Source organism: Garra rufa, chromosome 2 (genome assembly GCF_049309525.1).
Source record: "Garra rufa chromosome 2, GarRuf1.0, whole genome shotgun sequence".
Lineage (NCBI taxonomy): Eukaryota > Metazoa > Chordata > Actinopteri > Cypriniformes > Cyprinidae > Garra > Garra rufa.
Window position 1 is genome coordinate 44468650 of NC_133362.1, and position 22915 is coordinate 44491564.

Genomic DNA, 22915 nt, shown 5'->3' on the forward strand with positions numbered 1-22915 from the left:
AGTTATTCATTAGTAGTAAACAGCATGTTCCAGAGCCCAGTTTATGGCAGGGCCCCTCTCTGACCACAATAATGGACAAAGGTTTGCTACATTTTGAATGGATCTTGGTGGACTAACATAAGCAAACTGCCCAACACCATCAGATAAAGATTCTAGGACAACAGCAATTTCACCCATCTAAGGACTGATTCCTAATGTTTTGCCCTGTGACCACCATAAAAATTCTTAGGACCTCAAGATGCAGCAGCAGTGGGTAAAACAAAAAATGTGAGATCACAAAGATCCATCCAAATCCATTCATAACTATACTGATGCAAACTACAACACACCCATTTTATACTTGTTCAGAGAAATAAGTATTCTCAGTGACAGCTATGTGTAGTGCAACATCTTTCACAAACTCAACTGTTAACAGACAAGTGAATGTATCCATGGCAGTTCAATCGTTTTCTATAATGTTTGGTCTCTATTTGTTTGTAATATTTTAGTTTGGAAAGTGAGAAATGCTAAATTTTAAAAGACACTTTAAATACCTCTGTGTGATTTATGCAAATTAGCTCCACAGGAGAAAGACTGGTGGGCCACACAGTATGTGCCCCCTATTATGTCAGCAGCCAATCACAGCACTAAAATGGAAAGTGCCTAACTGTAATCTCCTTGTCAGAAAGGGATAAATGTACCCTTTCAACAGATACTCCTTGTTCTGAGACTCAGTCCTAAAAGGTGAGACAGCAACAGAGACAACCCAGTTCTGAACCCTCATCCCATTAAAGAGAAGGCAGCAACAGTCTCCAGCCTATGAAGGATCACAGATACATTCAGGATCTGAGCCTCTGGCCCAGGAGGGAGAGATGTCAACAGATAACACTCTGAGTCTCCAGCTTTTGAGGCAGCAGCAGATCCGGCCATGTTCTGTCATTTGCAACTAGCAAGCAAACCTTCACTTCAAGGTACTTTCATCTGCATGTTCCAGATTAAGAACCTTCTGCACCTATTTCAGGGCCTCTTATGCATGTTCTAGATGTTAGGACCCTTCGGTGCTCCAGGAGATCAGCATCTTATAGTACTTTGTGTTCAAGGCTGTTGAAATCAATTCCTGCTCCTTTCCCCACCGCATTGTTACCAGCACAACTGGTGGAAGTCACTGCCACCGGACTGCTCACTCGACCACAGAAAACGTGACGGCAGCCATAGTGCACTAGAACGCCCACCACGCACCAGTTTATTGGTGGAGAAGATACAGAGTGATGAAGCCAACCAGCAGATATGGGGATGATTAGGGGGCCATGATGGTCAGAGGCCAATGGGCAAATTTGGCCAGGACGCCAAATGTGCCAGATGTTTGTTTAACCAATATTATTAAGTAAACATATTTGCTGTTATTCAGATTTTACTTTATGGGTTTATTATGGAGTGTCCTCAATCTACAGTAGAATCAATTGATTTGACCTTCATAGGACATATGTACAAAAAAGGAAACAGAAGATATGTTGCTATGACATCATGTTTGAAAAATTATTTCTGAGTTGAATTTTAAGAGTCACAAATAAAGTGAAAAGAAAGTGTATTTTGCAATTATTTTTAATTTAATGTTTGAGGAGTTCTAGCATACTTCCAACAGCAGATAACTATAGGCAGCGCTAAGTTGTTGAGCACATGTATTTCTCATGTGTATTTGAGTGCGTGTCTGTACTGATGTACTTTGTCAATGATAAAATGGAATTTCATGGAAAAAAATTGGAAATAGTTTGGGATTTTTATATTACTTGTTATATTTATTGGCTTGATCAACGTCTTTGTCAGTTTTAGCTGCTGTTGCAGGGTGTAAGGACCTTTGAAATAAACATACTTAGTTATTAACGTAACCAGGAACGTACTTCTGCCAAGACAGTATGGAAAAAAAAAAATCTGCTTAACTGAACCCTTTTTTTTATAACGCAGTGTAACTGCACAGCCATTGGTTCGTGCAGTAACTAAAAACAAGGCAATGGCTTTGCAGCGGTGAGGGCGTTTCACCACAGGGTCCTCAGGTTACTTTGACTGAAGCAACGACTCATGAAGCTACATAGCATGGCTAACAACGCAACACTCATTCCTGTATCGATACTTCACTCGTACCTGGCAAGTTTGAGGGTGCTATGACCAAAACTCTTGCTCAGAGCTAGTCCTGCATAAAGCATATGTGTGTCCATGTAAGGAGAAAGGTCCCTAGCCTGCAAGGGAGGGACCCCCGGGTTGTAAAGCCTAACAAATGTGGTCAGCAAGGCCCAGCCAGCCACAACACAGGACGAGGAGGTAGCCGCTGTAGAAGCCTGTCTCGCTCTGAGCTGGAGACTTAGGGCAACTACAGGCAGCTGCAGCGCTTCGGCAGGAAGTATCGTATGACCTGGGATGACTTCTGCGCCTCTATGAAGCACTCCACGAAACCCTCAACCACTGGTCTGAAGAGGCCGGTGGGGGGTCAAGGAAAGAGACCTTGTCCGCGTCCTTGATTTCCAATTCCAATTGATTTTCCCAATTGCCTAGGTGCAAAGTCTGGTCTGTCACGCTTCTCAACTCCCTGAGCGTTGCAGGGTCCAGGCCAGACTCATCTGTGCAGGAGAGGGGTTTGGCTTGAAAGACCTGAAGGACTGCCATGGAATGGAGCAGCGATGCCGCCTGTCCAGCCAAGGAGTAGGCATGTCCAGCAAGAGCTGAAGTAGTCCTACACGGCTTAAATGGATGGGCTGCCTTTGCCTTCCAACTAGGGGTGTGACGTGTAGCATATCAAGGCAAATCAAACAATTTAAGAATCAATCAGAACTGTTTAAACATGAGGAGCTGAATTCCACAAAGAGGCCCAAGACAACAGGCTTGATTGTAAATCAGGTCCTAGTGCCAGCCAGCCTGAAGTAAGCCTAACCAACCAACTACTTAACAGCTTTGAACAACTTGCAACAAAATAACACTTATTGACTATTTCAAGCAGGTTGCAGTTGCAGCAGGAAGCAGATTGTCAATTTTGGGGCAAGTAACCAAGATTAATAGTCAAAGACTCAGCACATCATGACCATCGCATGAGGAAAATCACTAGTAGAGACTTTGTTGGGTGGTGTCCCCCCACTCTGGACCAGGCTTCTTCTAGACCTTTTGTTCCTCACAGAACGGCACAGAAACTGCCTTTACATACATAAATATACAGTATGTCACAAAAAGGGAGTACACCCCTCACATTTCAGCAACCATTTTAGTATATCTTCTCAAGGGACAATACTATAGAAATGAAACTTGGATATATTTTAGAATAGTCCATATGCAGCTTGTATAGCAGTATAGATTTATTGTCCCATGAAAATTACTCAACATACAGCCATTATTGTTAAAATAGCTGGCAACAAAAGTGAGTACACCCCAAGTGAACTTGTCCAAAGTGTCATTACATTGTGTTGACCAGAGCTGCACAGGTTGTTGCTGGGATCCTCTTCCACTCCTCACGGAACTGCTGGACGTTAGACACAGTTGCTTCTCCACCTTAAGCTTGAGGATGTCCCACAGGTGCTTAATGGGGTTCAGGTCTAGAGACATAGGCTGTGTCCAAATTCAGGGTCTGCATCCTCCTTAGGATCCTTCCTACCTGGTTGGAGGAGGAGGGGTCCTCCGAAGACAGCAAAACCTGGAAGTAGGTGTCTGTGAATTTGGACAGCCTACCCTTCTTTCAGTTCCCTCCCCTACCCGTTGCTCATATTCGGTCGCCTAGCAACCGTGACAGCGCTAAGCAAGAAGTAAGGTTATCTGTACTGCACAAAACAAAAGAACTGCTCTTTCGTCCCTAAAAGCGTTAAAAACAGCTTCAATCACTAACAAGAAATTAGCTGTGTGTAAGGGGATATTCACACAGGCAGTAAGAAAGAAGCTAGTTTACGAAAGAGATGTTTTTTTTTTAACATATAAACACACAAATGTAAAAAAATAAATAGGCTTAACGCTAAAACCAAAGGCCTAACTAGACAACCGCTGTAAAAAAAGTATTTTTTTTAAACTTACATCATTACTACCGCTCGCTTCGTCCGCTTTAATTTGAAAATTCCGGAAGCGCTCTGCCGAAAGGAATTATGGGATAGGTAGGACGGGAAAGGATCCACCAGACCCATCCTTCCAATTCGGGGAAAAGGAGGACGTATTTGTGGGCCGCATTTGAAGGATCCTACGAATTTGGACAGCCTTCTTCGCGGCGCTGTGACGTAACATCCTTCAAATGAGTCATCCAAAGGATGTAGACCCTGAATTTGGACACAGCCATACTTGGCCACCCCATCACCTTCACCTTCAGCTTCCTCAGCAAGGCAGTTGTCATCTTGGTGGTGTATTTGGGATCATTATCATGTTAGAAAACTGCAGTTCGGCCTAGTTTCTGGAAGGAAGGCATCATGTTCTGCTTTAGAATGTACAGTACATAATGGAATCCATGTTTCCCTCAATGAACTGCAGCTCCCCAGAACCAGCAGCACTCATGTAGACCCAGACCATGATGCTACCACCACCATGCTTGGCGGTAGGCCAGACACAATTTGGTACTTGGTACTCCTCACCAGGGCATCACCACATATGCTGGACATCATCTGAGCCAAACAAGTTTATCTTATAGTCTCATCAGACCACAGGACATGGTTCCAGTAATTCATGCTCTTGGACAGGTTGTCTTCAGCAAACTGTTAGCAGGCTTTCTTGTGAGCCAGCTTCAGATGAGGCTTCCTTCTAGGACAACACCTATGCAAACCGACATGTTGCAATGTTGCATATGGTCTGAGCACTGACAAGCTGACCTTATACTTTTGCAACCTTTAAAGCAATGCTGGCAGCAGACATGCATCTGTTTTTTGAAGCCAGGTTCTGCACCTGACACACAGAACGAGTGATCAACTTCATTGATTGACCCTTGCAAGGCCTGTTCCATTGGACAGTAAATCTATACTGCTATAAAAGCTGCACATTGACTACTCTAAAATATATCCAAGTTTAATTTTCATAGTATTGTCCCTTGAGAAGATATACTAAAATTGTTGCTGAAATGTGAGGGGTGTACTCACTCATTGTGCATGTCCTTCTAATAACATTTGAATAGCTTGAGGGTTTGTATTTGTGTTTGGTATGCCTAAGCTTGAAATTACTTTCTTGAAATGTTTCTATCATTTAAACCTTTGTAAAAATGTATTATATTCTTGCTATAGAAATCATGTCCAAATTATACTGTGCAAGAGCGGGAAAATTCGAACCATGAGACTGATATGATAACGTGTTGATTTATGTATTAGGAGGAGAAACATAACACTCTGACCTAAGACAAGGTCTAATTGGTCAAGACACCATTTGGGATGTGTCCAACAGCAGAGTTTAAAAACTCAAGACACTATCAAAATCTCTTTCTTAGCCATGCTTGTTTGCCGCTGCTTTTGCGTTTGTCAAGTGCTCTTTTAGGCTTCCTGGCTTGCATGCCAGCTGCTCCTCGAAGGAAAACATGAGGAGATCATTATTTTTCTTTTTTCTTTCTGAGTTTAGTGTTTCGAGTTAAATTTTGCCGCAAGCCGTGTTCTAGACGTGGACTAAACTTCAACCAGCCCACAACTCTGCATCTTCAATCAACACTTCCAATGATTACTGAACTTCCAAACAATCAGCACCCTTGGGGAAACCCCTTTCTGCGAGGGTTAATTAGATGATTAATGGTTATTCAGGTCTAAGCAATTGCATATATTGCTATAAACTTGGGTTTTAATATTTTTACTCTTCTAAACTCATTCTTTTCTCACTTTCTGCAACCTGTGTTTATGTGTTAGACTAGATTAGATTATATGTCTTAGATTTATCCAATAAAGTCTTATTTTTATTGAAAGAGAATTATCTTGCGTTTTCAAGTTAATGTCTTAAACTGCTGACCTTGTCACCTTGCTAATAAATAGTGGTTCACTAAAATTTGGATATTAATATCCATTGCAGAGTTGACGTTATATGGCTCGCTCAATGAATCGCTGGTAGTACAGTGATTGTTCTAATTAACTATAAAATCACAATAAATTCCATTTGAGCTAAATTGACCGGTTTCCCTTACAAACGATTCACTCGTTTTCTCGATCGATTACAAATCCTAATGATGCATATGCATTGATCTTGAAACATGGATTTTTGAATCATTGATTTCAGACAGTAATCGATTTAAAATGCTAGGAATCGAATACATTGTGATTTCTATAGCGATTCAATGCTTTTTTATTTACCGCCTGCCACAGGATTGTGTTCACGCTCTCACACATTATTGAGCAGCCAATGTCCGATCCCTCCTTAGTACCCGTTGCCAGTAATGCTGAAGTAGTTTTACTTTTTTGTAGCTTTTCAATGGATCTCGGCCACACCGTCAAGTTTTCGCACTGAAACAGAAGTAACCTCCCGCATAAAACTTATGACATGCCTGAATATCCCTAATATGGACAAAGGCATCCATCTATCACTGTATCTAAGCTGAATAAAATGCAGAATGTACTAATGAAACTTTAAGACAATAAACAGAATAAATAAATAAATCATACGAATACTGCAGTGCTAAGTGACATATTTATTTAGTCTCAATGAGCATGGTTTCTGCATGGGATTTTCCCAAGCAGGAAACGCACTGGCTGCGGCTGTCATTAGCATGCAGGGGACATCCTCAATGGAATGGTTTAGCAGCTTAGTACTTGAGCGAGCTCTTATCACCTTATAGTCAATCACGTCCGCTGCGTTCTCAAAACTCTGGCAGTTTGATAATACCTAGAATATTAAAACCAACTGCAGATGACATATCCTTTTCTTATTTAACACTCAAACTCTGGAACAATCTACCTAACATTGTTCGGGAGGCAAACACACTCTTGTCAGTTTAAATCTAGATTAAAGACCCATCTCTTTAACCTGGCTCACACCTAGCACACTTTTATAATTAATTAGGTCAACCGGAACCAGGAACACTTCCCATAACACCTGATGTACTTGTTACTTTGTAATAATAGCATCTATGCTAATATTAGTCTGCTTCATTCTTATTTCGAGGCCGCCATAGCCACCCAGATCCAGTCTGTATCCAGATCAGATGGTCACTGCACACACCCGGATCAAGTCCGCATCCAAACCAGAGACAACCTCTACAGCCCTGAATGTCGGCGGAGACCACGTCAACTAGATGAGCCCCAGAGACAGATCCCCAGCGAAGACCTCGTCACCTAGATGGCCATCGGCACAAGACCACGGGAACCAGATGAGTCCTCTGCACAATCTGACTTTGCTGCAGCCTGGAACAAACTGGACCCCCGACTGTCACTGTCCTTGCAGCTGTCGCCTCTGGCTTGCGTAGTATGGGACACTTAAAGTGCATATTGCAGGTTAAAAGGTGGTAAATTAATCTCAGTTTGTTAACCTCCTGGGGTTGAAGGAGACGCCGGCGACGCAAGTTGCATGTTTTAAAGAGAGGAGCAAAAAGAACCCAAAATGCTCGGTAATTTCTGATCGTACATACAGTGATATGCCAAAGTTTGGGCACCCCTGTAAATTTTCATAATTTTCCTTTATAAATCATTGGTTGTCTGGATAAGAAATTTCAGTTAAATATATCATATAGGAGACAAACACAGTGATATTTGAGAAGTGAAATAAAGTTTATATGATTTATGGAAAGTGCAAGAATTATTTAAACAAAATTAGGCATGTGCATAAATTTAGGCACCACAAAAGAAAAATTAACTCAATATTTTGTGCATCCTCCTTTTGCAGAAATAACAGCCTCTAAACGCTTTCTGTAGCTTCCAATTAGAGTCTGGATTCTGGCAGAAGGTATTTTGGACCATTCTTCTTTACAAAACATCTCCAGTTCAGTCAGGTTTGATGGTTTCCGAGCATGGACAGCCCGCTTTAAATCACACCACAAATTTTCAATAATATTCAGGTCTGGGGACTGAGATGGCCATTCCAGAACGTTGTACTTGTTCCTCTGCATGAATGCCTCAGTAGATTTTGACCAGTGTTTAGGGTCGTTGTCTTGTTGAAAGATCCAGCCCCGGCGCAACTTTAACTTTGTCACTGTTTCTGGACATTGTTCTCCAGAATCTGCTGATATTGAGTGGAATCCATGCGAAACTCAACTTTAATAAGATTCACCTGTGTATGGAGGTCAAGGGTCACTGAGGTTACCAAACCAATTTTGAGAGTTCTAATAATTAGTGCTAAAGGTATTGAAATCAATAAAATGACAAGGGTGCCTAAATTTATGCACATGCCTAATTTTGTTTAAATAATTCTTGCACACTTTCCATAAATCATATAAACTTTATTTCACTTCTCAAATATCACTGTGTTTGTCTCCTATATTATATATTTAACAGAAATTTCTTATCCAGACAACCAAATAAAGGAAAATTATGCAAATTTGCAGGGGTGCCCAAACTTTGGCATACCACTGTATAAGATTAATACATTATTTAAATCCGTAAAGGGTCTACTTTTATTTGTGTACACTCACAATATCAGCAAAACATTATGCTTTTGCAAAACAAAGAAAATAAACAGGGTTCGCATTTAGCAGTCTCCACACATCTTTTTGAAACGCGTCTTTTAAATTAACTAATACTCGTACGTGATTATGTGACACACACACATAAGATATATACCTATCAGAAGCTTGATATTTCTAATTTTAGATGAAGTAACTCTTACTGAAAACAAATATTCTCTGATGAAGTAATTCGTATGATACCAACATGATGTCCAGTCTCTCCGGTCTGCTTCATTATATTTAATTAGATCACACCCACAAGCTATTTTTGCTTTTCATATTATAATTGTCCACGTGAGGGCGCCAAGCCAAAAGTATACACCCACATCACAGTAAACAAAGGAGGACTTTTCTTCCAAGTTCATCTGGGCTACTTTGTCCTTTCTGGAAAGAGACGCGCTGTCAGGAATAAAACTTACTTCAGAAGATGAACATTATGTGACACACGGCCGATCCAGCAGAGGAGATATTTACATGAGTACGTTTTTTTTATATTTTTTATTAGCCTACTTGTAAGTTGTTACTGTGACAGAACGTGTACACATTTTACCAGTTAGGACTTTTTGCAAACTATTATTACTGACTACAGCAAGTGAAACATTATAAAGTACGATTCATTTCATTGCATCTAAATGTCTCACGACACCAGGATGTTTTTCATAGTCTATACAATAAAGAACAATGTGATATAAAGGTAATAGTGTTCACATTTACGCTTAACAGTTATAATTTAGCCTAGTTTCTTTGTATTGTATAATACACACAAAGCATGCTTATGTTTATGACTGTAAGATCATATTATTTATTTAGTTATCAATGTATCTTACAACAATGGATGTAATGAGTGTTTACACTGAGTGTATGTTTAGACCACATGTATTTGTAATACTGTGTTCTCGAACGGATGTTTAACGTGATAATTATTATTAGTTTCTCAGATATAAAATGTCCTTTTTACGTTAGTACAAATGCGTGAGTCTATGACTACAAAATCATAATATATATAAATAAATAGTATGAGGCTCCTGATATTAAAATGCTCACAGATGTTTTGTTTTTGTTGTTTTTTAGTAATCTGAAACCTGCTCAACAGATGAATCTTGCTGACATTTACTCGAGTCTCTTCAAACTGTTTTCCTCTGAGAGCACTGTCCCAACTTCATAATAAACTACAAATAATCTAAAACTCCATTCTTTGAATCTTCTTACCTTGTTCCTTACATAATAGTCAGAGTCTCAATAATGGGCCATTAGGGGAGGGCTTTTTGTATCTCAGGTGTGAATTGCTAAATATTCACGGGTCATTGTCACTCCTACGCATATTCCCTTTCGATCACAAAACATGTTTTAGAAAATTTACATCAATATGTTTTCTCTGAACGAGTGAACGAGATGATTTTCACATTATTTGGTTGAAAAAAAATTCTAGCTTACCCCATCCAATTATCAAAAGTCTTGTGAACAAAAACACCCTCAGACCCCAGAAGGTTAATATTATAACCAAGTCTAGTTACAGCTTAGAGACATTGTTTGAACAGCTAATTTGTAATTTATTCTCATGTGGTGTGTTTATAAGTCTTTGGGAGACATTGCAAGAGTGAGTGAAGATCTGAAGCAGAGGAGGCCAGCTGTTATGTTACTGTACTGCAGCTTCAATGGAGATGCAGATGTGATGAAGGCGGAAGAAGTGGAAAAGCATGGAGCTCCCTCCAGAGGATCAACAAGATGAGGCTGTTGGCATGCACCTAGCACAGCGTTCATGATTTAACATGTTAACACATTAGTATGAAATCCTAACTGAAAATATTTTTCTTTTGGTAGTATTTGTTTGGTACATTTACACACACACACACACGCACACGCACACGCACACGCACACGCACACGCACACGCACACGCACACGCACACGCACTATTTCATATGTAGACGCGCGGTATGCGTGCTCATAATGGAAGCGACGCGGACACGGTGCTACGCGCTCGTTTTTTCCCAGACGCGTCCACGCCGCATCTAGATAAATACATCTCAACTTTTCAGAATGCCACAAGCGCAGCGCAGGTCATGTGACCAGAATCAACCAATCAGCTTCACCCTTTCCCTTAATAACATTGAAAAACAGCCAAGTTGGAGGAACAGCTTATCATACCTGTACAGGAATAACACTTTTAAAAGAAATTTAATAGAGCTACTGCAAGCGATTTTTAATGCTGGAAATCCATTTATGCTTTGCTGAAGCTTCCGAGTCTTCATTGAGAGATCAGGTCATGGTTGCTTAGCAACGGCAGACGCCATGGGAAAGAAATTCATTCAGAAGAAGAAGAACAGTTCTTTTAAGTATTATTTGTTTTTATTCTGTCTGTTCAGCATCCTCCAACAAGGATGGGTGGTGGTGGGGTTCATAATGTTCAATGGTATTTTATTAGTTGTTGGTTTAACCATGGATGAGGTAATGGCTGTTATGCTATTTTTTTTTCAATGGCGTTCCTTGTTACATGTTCAAAAACATCAACCAATATTGCATACACATAATTATTATAATGGATATAATTAAAGAATACTTACGCTATAACGTAAATTATAAGTGTAACGCACAAAAAAAAAAAACAACAGGATTTTACACCTATTTTGAATTCACTCAAATACAAATACTTTTCCCCCCTCAACAAATACATATACAAATACCGGCTGCTTTGCACACCCCTTATATATATATATATATATATATATATATATATATGCAGATCTGCGTGATATATATGTGATGTAAATGTCATAAACAAGTTTTAATACAGTAAGACAATTTGTGATTATTTTTATTGATTGTCACTACAATGGGGCCATTCAAAATCTTTATAAAATCATCCTTCCTCTGTAAACTGTCTACTAATGGCTGACACAACACATGCAGGTAAGGGCATCCTGATTAATACCATCAGCCCAGCGGACAACTTGCCTGTATGCTGCCAATATTGATTGTCTTATACCAATGGCGTCAAAAAGTGTGACTTTATAGGTAGTCGTGACCTAAATATAGGCAATTTGTAATTGAGAAACAAATTTTCAGATTGTTTTGATATTTAAATCTTAATTTTACTATAGATCTAAACATACTCATGTTTGCTGGCTTGGAGAGGTCCATGCTCCTGCCTGAAGTGCATAAAGGCTATCTGTAGAGCCTATTATGAGTTCAGACAGCAAGCCTCAAAGCCTGGGTGCAGAGTCAGACACAGAGTACACCAAGTGTAGCGGTTACATTCTCCACTAAGGCCCAGTATGTATCTAATTCCCTGCAGCACTGACTTTCCTCAGCTGTGACCATGGCGTCGCATTTCCAACGTAAGAATATATTAGGAAACAACTACGTGTAAAATGGATAGTTCACCCAAAAATTTAAATTTTATGTTTATCTGCTTACCCCCAGGGCATCCAAGATGTAGGTGACTTTGTTTCTTCAGCAGAACACAAACGAAGATTTTTGACTAAAAACGGTGCAGTCTGCCAGCCATATTATGGCAGTGGATGGGCACCAGACCTTTAAAAGTAAAAAAAACAAAACATGGACAGACAAATCCAAATTACACCCTGCGGCTCGTGAGGATACATTGATGTCCTAAGACATGAAACGATTGGTTTTTGTGAGAAACTGAACAGTATTTATATAATTTTTTATCTTTGATACACAGCCACGTCCTTCTCTCCTGAGCACAAGCTTATCATCCAGTAGGACTGCACGATTAATCGCACGATGTTTTGAGGCGTAGCTTGTCAGTGATTTATGCCTGTGTATTAATTGCTGCTCCAGCTGAACGCACGTGATGAAGATTTACTACTAATCAAAGTATCGGCTTCATTGACTAAACGCCTCACAACATCATGCGATTAATCGTGCAGCCCTTTCATCCGGCTTGTTACATGTGTAAGCGTTCTGCCGTAAGGTACACCGGTTTTGGTTAAAAATCTATGTTTGTGTTCTGCTGAAGAAACAAAGTCACCTACATCTTCGATGCCCTGGGGGTAAGCAAATATCAAATTTTCATTTTTGGGTGAACTATCCCTTTAATCTCTCTCTCTCTCTCTCTCTCTCTCTCTGTGTGTGTGTTAAGAATCCGCTATATCATGTAACGTTTGCGTCGGATATTAAAGAGTGTGACACGCTTGATCAACAATTAATAGTTTCTGTTACTGGTAAGTAGTATCAATACTTATAGATGACCAATGCTAACCTTGCTTTTGCCTGTTTAGATATCGTTAGCTAACACTGATCTCTCACCAAGAAACCTGCCCTGTTCTCCTCACACCACAACTCAATTTGTCTCCTCTGACTGTAGTTGTTTAATCCTGGCCTATCCCTGCTCTCTTGGCCACATACAGGCTCATAATTGTATCTGTGGTTCGTCATAAGAGTGTAAATAAACATTTAAATATATATTATATATACAGTGGTGTGAAAAAGTGTTGGCCCTCTTCCTGATTTTTTACAACAGTAAAATATGGTGGCGGTATTGTGATGGTCTGGAGCTGTTTTGCTACTTCTGGACCTGGAAGACTTGCTGTGATAAATGGAAACATTAATTCTGCTGTCTACCAAAAAATCCTGTAGGACAATGTCCGGCCATCTGTTCGTGACCTCAAGCTGAAGTGAACTTGGGTTCTGCAGCAGGACAATGATCCAAAACACACCAGCAAATCCACCTCTGAACGGCTGAAGAAAAATAAAAATGAAGACCTGGAGTGGCCTAGTCAAAGTCCTGACCTGAATCCTATTGAGATGCTGTGGCATGACCTTAAAAAGGCCGTTCATGCTCGAAAACCCTCCAATGTGGCTGAATTACAACAATTCTGCCAAGATGAGCGGGCCAAAATTCCTGCACAGTGCTGTAACAGACTCATTGCAAGTTATCACAAACGCTTGATTGCAGTTGTTGCTGCTAAGGGTGGCCCAACCAGTTATTAAGTTTAAGGGGCAAACACTTCACATAGGGCCATGTGGGTTTGGATTTTGTTTTCCCTTCATAATAAAAAAAAAACTTCATTTAAAAACTGCATGTTGTGTTTACTTGTGTTATCTTTGATTAATATTTAAATTTGTTTGATGATCTGAAACATTGTGACAAACATGCAAAAAAAAAAAAAAAATTTAAAAATCAGGAAGGGGGCCAACACTTTTTCACACCATTGTATTTATAGAGTGAAATGTGTACTTTTAGATGAACCAATTCAAAATAGAAAACAAATATTATCAGACTGCGTAATCCACATGAAACATGCATAAAAGCGCATCACTACTGCGGAGATGACGAGTCAGTGTGGCCGACTTCATCTCTTAATCTGAAAACAAAGAAAGCACTAGTTTATCATTAATTATTAAATTGTTAATGCAGTCTCCAGAGTGTCAAACTGGGTCTTGGGGATAATAGACCTTGGTTTAGAGCAAAAACACACACATCCTGCTCTCCGAGGTGATGAATTTGTTAGCGAATGAGCCATAGAAACGGTTTCCCAAGCTCAGAGCGAGTCAGGTCTCTACAGCTGTTAATTCCTAGTCAAAAAAAAAAAAAAGAAAAAAGAGGTATGGCAGCCTACGCCTACTTTCACATCCAAAAATTGAATTCAGGAGCAGGCATACTATCGCGGAGCAACGTCCCCTGGTTCAGAGAATCTGGGAGGTCTTTGGCAGGGCAGAGGTCGACCTCTTTGCCTCAAAAGACAACTCTCACATCCCAATTTATTTCAAAGAGTGAGGATGCGTTGGCCCAAGATTGGCCCAATCTCTTTTTTTTGAGTTTACCAATCTCAGAATCCGTAAAGTGTGACATCACACTTTACCAGCCCCACCCACGATTGTTGACGAACACATCCCCATTAGCTAAGACCCCGCCCTGAGTGAGCCGCACACCATCTGCCATGTTTATCTTGACGCTAGAGCAAGCTAGAAGCAGCATTTAACTAGGAAATGTTGTCTTAGTTTACTCTAGAGCAGTGAGTGATTTTCTGCTTTTATTTTATAGTTTGGGTCATAGTAACATCGTAGACCCAAACAGCACTACAGGTACTGTATATTACATGCAAACATGCAATTTCTTTCCCAGCTCTTTAACTTCACAGACATAACCGACTGTGTTTTTGTAACTTATGCTTGATTTTTAACAAAGCTGTGTGTGAAAGACAACTTAGTTTAGTATTCACATGCCGTGAGACAGCGCTTTCTGTTTGGATGTTTCTGATGTGTGTGTCCATAAAACGGTATATCAGACATTTAAACTGATATGGCTTTAAAACGCATGATTTTGGCACAATAGACATGATAATAAAAACTAAAACATCACCAAAACAGCCCGTTTCTGCTTCCACTTAAAATAGGCATTTTTTAAAATGATATAATAAATGATCTGAGGGCTATTTTAAGCGGAAACTTCACACACGCACATTCTGGGGACACCCAATACTTATATTGTAAAAAGGGGCATAATAGGTGACCTTTAACTCAATGAATTTGCTGAAATAATGTCAAACTCCATCTGAGGCTGTAATGAAGGGATCCCGGCTAGTAGCTATATTACATGTGAGGCCGCTGCAGGTGCCAGTTTATAGCCTTTTCTCACAGCGGCTGGAATAATGAAATTTATTATTTTGTTTGCGGATTGAACTCCAAAAAGGTTTGTGTGTTTATGAAAAACCAAGTGACTGAAATTAGATTACACCAGTTTTAAATGTGCGTCTGACTGCAGATAGTTTACATGGAATTACACAAGTTTTGTATTTTAAAGGGAACTGGTCCTAAGGAGGAATGATTTGCTTTTTGGGCTAAAATAATTTCTTCATATGAAATTCTAATTTTATGACAATTAGAGATTAGACTGTACTAGGGATGTGACGAGATCTCGTGGCACGAGAGATCTTGTGCTGCTGCTGACCCAGAAAGAGAAACTACATAATGATCATTATTTCTGTGTTAAATAAATTTAAATAACAGAAGTACTAGGATAAAAGTTTATAGCTTGGGTATAAACACTTATTGTCTACAGTAGCGATCAAAACTAAAGTATCTGAACACTTGTATGTACTGTAAGTCTTATCCTCTTCCGCCAGGAGGTGGAAACAACTGCACGTTTAAAAAAGTATATCACTGAATTGTTCATGCAGGAGATTCCAATAGTGAAACAAGGCTTTATTAATTGAGACACCAACTCCATTTTTTTTTAATTGTTCAAATATATTTTTTAAAAGACTTAAGCAATGAACATTGTCAGAACCACTAGTAAATTACGTTATTTTGTTTAGACTTCTAGACTTGTTTTTTTTTCTTCAGAATCGTGAGAGAATCGTGATCTCCAATTTATTTATCTAGAATTATGCAGCTTTAGTTTACATGTTTATTACTGCATATAATTCATTCAAAGAGAAGTTTAATTTCAAGTTCATATCAAAATGCACATGCATTTTGTGTTTTTCAGTTAAATAAAAGACTATTTTTCCATATATATTTCATCATTGAGGATTTCTTTAAAAAAAAGTTTAAAAATCTTGTCTTGTTCTCGTGAACCCAGTCTTGTGGGATAAGGGTCTTGTCACACCCCTAGCTAATACACACTACATACACATAGTTATGCAGTGCTGATGTTGTTAACAAACAATGTGAGAACAAAGTATAACAGTAACAATAATTTGCTAGTTTGATGTGATGAGCTAACCGATCGTTAGATTTAAATCACCATTGTAGTGTTTTTCCTCAGTTGGTCAGAACAGAAGTTTTAGACTTGTTACTTACTCTTTTAGATGACAACATCCAGTGAAAATTCTTAGTTGGGCCATATATTCCAAGACGTAGGCTAGAATCTGTGATTCCTAAGTACAGTGAATATCCACACCGGTGCAGTGACTGACAGCTACACATATACCTCAAAACATTAGATTCATCCGCGCTGGAGCTGTGCCGGAGCACAACCCATGCATGGAAAATAATTACGCAATTAACTGCAATTGCAGGTTTTCAAACAGAGATGGTGACAAAGAGGCAAAACCTACAGACTGTAGCTTTAAATCAAAGAACAAAATTAAAAAGGGGCAATCAATATTCTGTAGTTTTAAGCTTTATCTTTATTTCAAATTTTTGAAGTCTAATAAATGTTAAATTGATAGCTCTGAATTATACTGTAATGTTCAATTGCTAGTCAATGGTTAAACATTAGGAAAATAATCAGAGACATCAGTTGGTATCAGTGATACTAGCTTTCAGTCATAAAAAAGATGAATATGAAAAAAATATACTTTATGTTGTTTCCACATTCATTTAATTGAGGTGGGGTTAATCACGATTAATCGCGATTCATTTCAGAAAAAATGTGTGATTAATTTGTTATTTTTTTAAATGATTGACAGCACTAATATATATAATTTTATAATGTATTAGAACACACACAGATAACTGGGCTAACACCACAACAATTTAAAAACACAATTACATATGACTATGAGTATTTAAGGGAGGCATTTAAAAAAAAAAGCGAGCTATTAAAAAAAAAAAAAAAAAAAACATACTTTCAAATATTGGATATCATATTAAGTTTACCTGCAGCAGATAGGCAAACAGTGGACCCAGCAAAGGACAGATGAGGCTGTCATAATAATTATGAGGACAGGATATGACCAGCTGCTTCATGAACAGACGTGAAAGACATTAAGGAAAATAACAAAAACTGTAATTTACAGCACATAATTCAGAGTCAACCACAAGAATCTAAATCGAATGACAGTGATGTCACTTACATAATACAAGGTGAATATAAAGCTTTATAATATGGGTACCTAAACAATCATGTACTAAAATTAAAACTTACTTTATCATACTACATGTGAGTACATGTTTGACAGTTACTTTTAGAAAAATAAACCAATAATTACTATCCAATAATTTGATGATTCAAAAATAAAATGCATCTTAATTTAAATAAGCATGTTTTGTAAATTACTGCAACCAGGTAATATGCATTTATGTGACGAAGGCATAGCTAGCTAGCAAACTGTAGGCTGTAGTAACTAACGGTAATGGCAGTAAGCGATTGAGCGGGCAAACCACTGATGCTAATGTGCTCTAGTTATTAGGTGTGCTCGACTTACAACAGCGCTACACAGAACGATCAGTGTATGACATTAAAGGAGCGGTCTGCTCTTACCGATCGGTCTGAACACAGACTTTAAGGATAGTTGTTTATTTATTCTTGATTAGTTCATGCCATCACTACTCATTAGCTAATTTTGAAGTAATAATAAAGGTATTAGGTTCAGGTACCCTTATTATAAAACAGCGTTTCCCAATTCAAGTCCTGGCGACATTAGATTGGAAACCGCTGTTATAAAGTGTTACCAACAGACGTTACAGACATGTTTAACTAATAGTTTAAACATTATTATATAAAGGATATGAACTAGGGAGCGGAGCCTGTGATCTGGAACACTGTCTAGATGGATGAATGCAGAACCAACAATCTGCTCTGCTAAGCCTTCTATTGCATAGAAGTCTTGTTGCATGCAGGGACCTGCATTCCCAAGCACATGGTAACTTTAAAAAAAATGAGATAAGAGAAAAGGGTAAATGGTATCAGGAAAATTAGTTTACACAATTTAAGAGTTTTTCTAATAAAAAAATAAATAAAAAATATTAAACTTGACTGCTCCAACCAGTTATCATAGAGTGATGAGAAGAAGCCTTGCATGCGTTCAACAATGCTTCTGTATGCTGAAGTGTCGTAGGCATCTAAAACAGGTTGAGGAATTCCTGTAGGAAACAACAGGAGTCATTTCTTTAAGATAACAAGAGTTTGGGGTTTAAAGGACAATGTTGATTTACTTGCACTGGCATTATCAGATGAGAACAAAATCTGAACTGAATTGAGCTAGATAACACATCTGTCTTCTGAAGAGCTGCTTAAAGCTGAAATTGAATTTGTTTCAAAACTAATAAAATTTGCAACATTATCACACTTATCTTCTTGTCTAATTCTGTGAAGATGCTTTGACAACCTATATTGTTTTAAGCACTATATAAATAAATGAGACTCAAACCAGCTACAGCAAAAACTAAATTGTGGTGTTAATAAAAGGACAGTATTAATGAAAAAACCTACCTAGAGCAAAATTCTTCTCCACATCCATAATATCATAGACCCCAGTAAAAGTCTTGCTAAGTCGGTTGATGTTCTCTGGCAAGAACAAGCTATTTTGGGTCCTAAAAGAATGAAAAATGTCAAACTATTTTAAACATTCTTACAATAGTGGAAAACAGTCCATAGCACAACACAACATACACCTGTAAACTATCCATTCATTTGTTTTTTTTACCATATACTATTCCATATCTAATATCTGCTCTTCAAGGAAATTCATTTGTAGGAAATGACCTAATTTACCTGATAAGAGCAAAAAGGTTGGGCAGCAAGGCCTGCAAGGGCTCCACACAAGGGTTTCTGTAGATGGGGGCCCCATCAGAGGTTGTGCTGACCACAAAGCCTCCTGCTTTTGCCTCCTCAGTATTAGCAGGCCAACGAGCACGCTTTACAACCCCAAGTATGGTGTTTACACAAAAACTAATCTGCCATTAAAGACAAAAGCCAATCATATACATACCCATTAGGTGTCGAGAAACAAAATACGATATCTAAAAAAAAACTGATGAGATTTACAACAAAATCCAACAGCTATGCCAACACATTAGACTGCATGTATTCATTTGAGAAGTGGTTACACCTACCCGTGACCTGTTGATACCCATCTGATCCTCTTTTTCAGGGTCACTGATCACCTGATCAGCACCAACATATGCCAAGAACATAGCAGGATCCCATAACACACTAAAAACAAAATGAAAGAAAGGTCAATACAACAGACAGCCTCAGATGTATGAAATGATGCATGTTCATAAACTAGATATCAATCACTTTGTTACTGGGCAACAGTATCCATTCATACCTTCTCATGTCCTCTGACAACCACTGTGCAGTAACAGGCGCAATGAGTTCCTTCAGAAAGGCTTTCTGCTTGTTGTAGTCTTTAAACTGATTGCTGATTAGTATCAGGGCTTCCATAAGAGCACACTTTTCCATTTGTGTCAGCAGCAGCTCATCTGAGAACAACCTCTTTGCATGCTCATACATCATGTCAAAGCACGGCTATAATGCAAGAAAAATAATCTATCATTAGCATCTCAGAAGGGAATGCTAATATAAATAGTCTCTTTAGGATCATAACTAAATTTAAATATCACATTTTGCATTGTAAAGAACTGTATTGTAGCTGCAAGATTCAACATACCAGCATTAAATCGGAATAGTCTCGACATATCCTAATGATGGAAGAACAGGCATGTCTTCTAACGTTCTTAACAGCTCGAGTTCGGGGTGCCTGAAAACATGCACTGAACATCAATAAGAGTGTTTGATTAGAGAATGATATGAGGTTATACGTATGGGCACCTTACCTTGCATTCTTCAACCAATTCAAATGTGATGGAAGGAAATATCTATAAGGGAAAAATTTCATTGATGAAACATTTTAATGATGGTAGTTTTTTAGCACGTCTATAATGCACTAAATAAAGAACAGGCTACTAATAAGTAAATAAATACTACAAAAAACAACAACAAAAAAAATATGCAAATGCATGAGACAAGCTTGAGTTTTTTTTTTTTATAAATATAACAGCAGAGACAGAGAACAGAAAATTATGGGAAGAAAGGGAGAGAATCCAAGTTTAAAATCACATGTTCACATCATACTGATTGACTAAACTAGAAGATCTAGTAGACTGTAGAAGCCATGTATAGCTGCACCACAGTTTTAAAAAAAAAAAGAAAGAAAATCCTCAACCTAAAATTTATTTATTCGACACCCCTAAATGAGTGTTTTAGATGCACTTTGCTGTGAGCTTTGGCACAAAAAAAGCTGCATACATGTACACGTGAACTGCTATTTCCCATGTTAGCATTTTCTATTTGCTTTTATTTAACAAAATTCTTCTATAAAGGTGCATGCACATAAGCAAAACTGGGCAAATAAGGGGCCAATTGTCAATAGTGTAGTGATGTATGAAGAACTTCTCACAAAGAAGTCACTTTCTAATCAAGCTGCTTTCACTTGGTCAGCAGGGCAAATCGGAAAAAATAAATAAATAATTTTTGACCTCACACACATTTCCTAAAAGGAGTGTATTCCCACTGGAATGACAAAATTTGTCCTGCAAAAGTCCACTGAGCAACAGTAAATTTGACTGGACATTTTTTTTCACATTTTGATACGGCAGATTATATACCTTACCTTAAAGAGTACTTGAGGCAGGAAGTGAGTTTGGTGTGTAACAAAGGGAAAGAGAGTGGATATGATGGTAAGAACACAGGACAGAATGAGAGGATCTCTTGTCTCATAGTTTACAACCATCTGCAGCAGCTCCATGCCCTCATCTATGGGAATTTTCTACAGCAATTGGAGAGCAGGAAAAAAAAAAACAATGACAATGACAAGATACCCATTTAAATCCCACACCACTGTACCATGAGCGAAACTGGTTGGTCTTACCTCCTTTTCAAGGATTTTGAAGAGCTGTCCGAACACACTTTCAGTGAAGAAAGTCATGGCATCCCACTGAACCGCTGACGGAGACAGAGCAGTGTCCGTGAAAAAAAATGAATACAGATGTGTCATTTACAACCAAATATTGTTTATTATCTTTTGCATGTCTCTTTGAAGAGGTAAACACTTTTAGTTTAAAAGGTTTTTCGTTTAAAACTAGTTTACTAATATAGGATACTAAGGATTATTATGTTATGTATTATTATTATGTATTATATTATGCAATACAACTTGTATTGTAACTATTTGTCATGTTTGGTCTCTTTTTACAGCTCACAAATCAAAAAGAAATGTGATTAACACATTTTTTGTCTGCTCTAAGGTGATTCTTTGGACAAATGTTAACCCTCGGACCATTTATTTCTACATAAATAAAAATATTACATGCCTGCATAGTCATATGTATAAATATACAGAGAGTTAAATAACATTTGGTATCAGGCGTTTTCTGAGGTTTAAGAATGATCTGCTGTATGTCTGAAAAACATAATATTTTTGGTCAAACATTATGTAATGTATTAAAATGTATTATGTTATATATATAAGGGCTGTCAAAGTTAATGCGTTAATAATGTGTTAGAGCAAATTAGGGTGTAGGGTTGATGCGTAGAGCCACATACCAGTATGTACGCGAAAACTGCGTGTTACATGCACGTCAAACACATGCATATCATATGCACACCAAAGTTAATTTCAGTATATTAATAGCACACCAAATAGAAACAGAAAATCATGCTACTGGTACACATTTTCATGAGAGCGGGCTCTCGAATCAGCACATTATAATGAAAATAACCTTAAAAAAATTAAAACAAGCAGGTTTTTGTGATCACATAATTTTAAACGGGTAAACTCCTGGAAAGTCCAAGGATCGTGAAAGCATTCAAAGAGTAAGTTAAAAACAGCGATAATAATGCAGAGAATAGTGACTTATGTTCAGATGCCAGTAAATGATTATTTTTTTAGTGACTGAATCATGATCATAATTCAGGATTTTTTAGTCACTATTTTACTATATTACTATATTATATCACTATATTACTTTGGTTGTCTGATAACAGAAACACTAAAATATAACAATGGAAACATTTTTGTTGAGAACTTGGCTGTATCAAATTACAGTATGTACATTTTGCATGTTCAGAAAAAGTGAGCTGCCCTGTCCTGCAAATAATGTAAACAGGCTTGTGCAAGTAAACTGCTCAGTGCAAAGAAAGAGAAGTAATGGGAACCTGGTATTTCTATGTTCTTTTTCTTTCATGTGTCAAATAGACATGAACAAGTTATTTGAAAAACATCTATGACCTTTGAAACATGTCTAGTCACCTGATCTATGTTGAGTATGGTTTCACTAATAATAAACATACATTTGCTTAAAGCAGTGGATCTCAAAGTGGGGGGCACACGAGTATTGCAGGGGGGGAGCGGGCCATCAGCAGAAAAATAAATATAAAACAGTAAACAGCCAAAGGATGTAACTTAGAATGGGAGATGGATCGGTGTGTGAAAGAGAAGAGAAAACCATAGATGAATTCGCACAGCACCCAGGCAGGTGCTGGTCATTCAAAAGCTCAATGCAGAAAATATGTCAGTATTCTGTACAATGCAGCATACATTCACGTTAAATGAAAATTCAGCGGCAGAGTTCAGCTCACGCAAGGACGTGATTTTCAGTGGGGACATGCTTTTCAAAATCCTGTTTGTGTCCTCCCACTTTCAATTTTTTTTTTTAAAGTAAT

The 22915-nt window shown here is 38.2% G+C and overlaps 1 protein-coding gene across 1 annotated transcript in view; it reads right to left on the reverse strand.

Annotated features, from left to right (window-relative positions):
* The window catches only part of xpo5 (exportin 5), a 117386-nt gene that overhangs the window by 58214 nt on the left and 36257 nt on the right, over positions 1–22915 (reverse strand). Inside the window, exons 15-25 of the mRNA XM_073835223.1 lie at positions 21123–21196; positions 20865–21020; positions 20029–20070; positions 19863–19952; positions 19521–19720; positions 19303–19402; positions 18962–19143; positions 18680–18780; positions 18234–18330; positions 17978–18114; positions 17125–17222 (exon numbers count right to left, since the gene is read on the reverse strand). Of these exons, the coding sequence (XP_073691324.1) occupies positions 17125–17222; positions 17978–18114; positions 18234–18330; positions 18680–18780; positions 18962–19143; positions 19303–19402; positions 19521–19720; positions 19863–19952; positions 20029–20070; positions 20865–21020; positions 21123–21196 (1277 nt within the window). The remainder of the gene's footprint in view (positions 1–17124; positions 17223–17977; positions 18115–18233; positions 18331–18679; positions 18781–18961; positions 19144–19302; positions 19403–19520; positions 19721–19862; positions 19953–20028; positions 20071–20864; positions 21021–21122; positions 21197–22915) is intronic.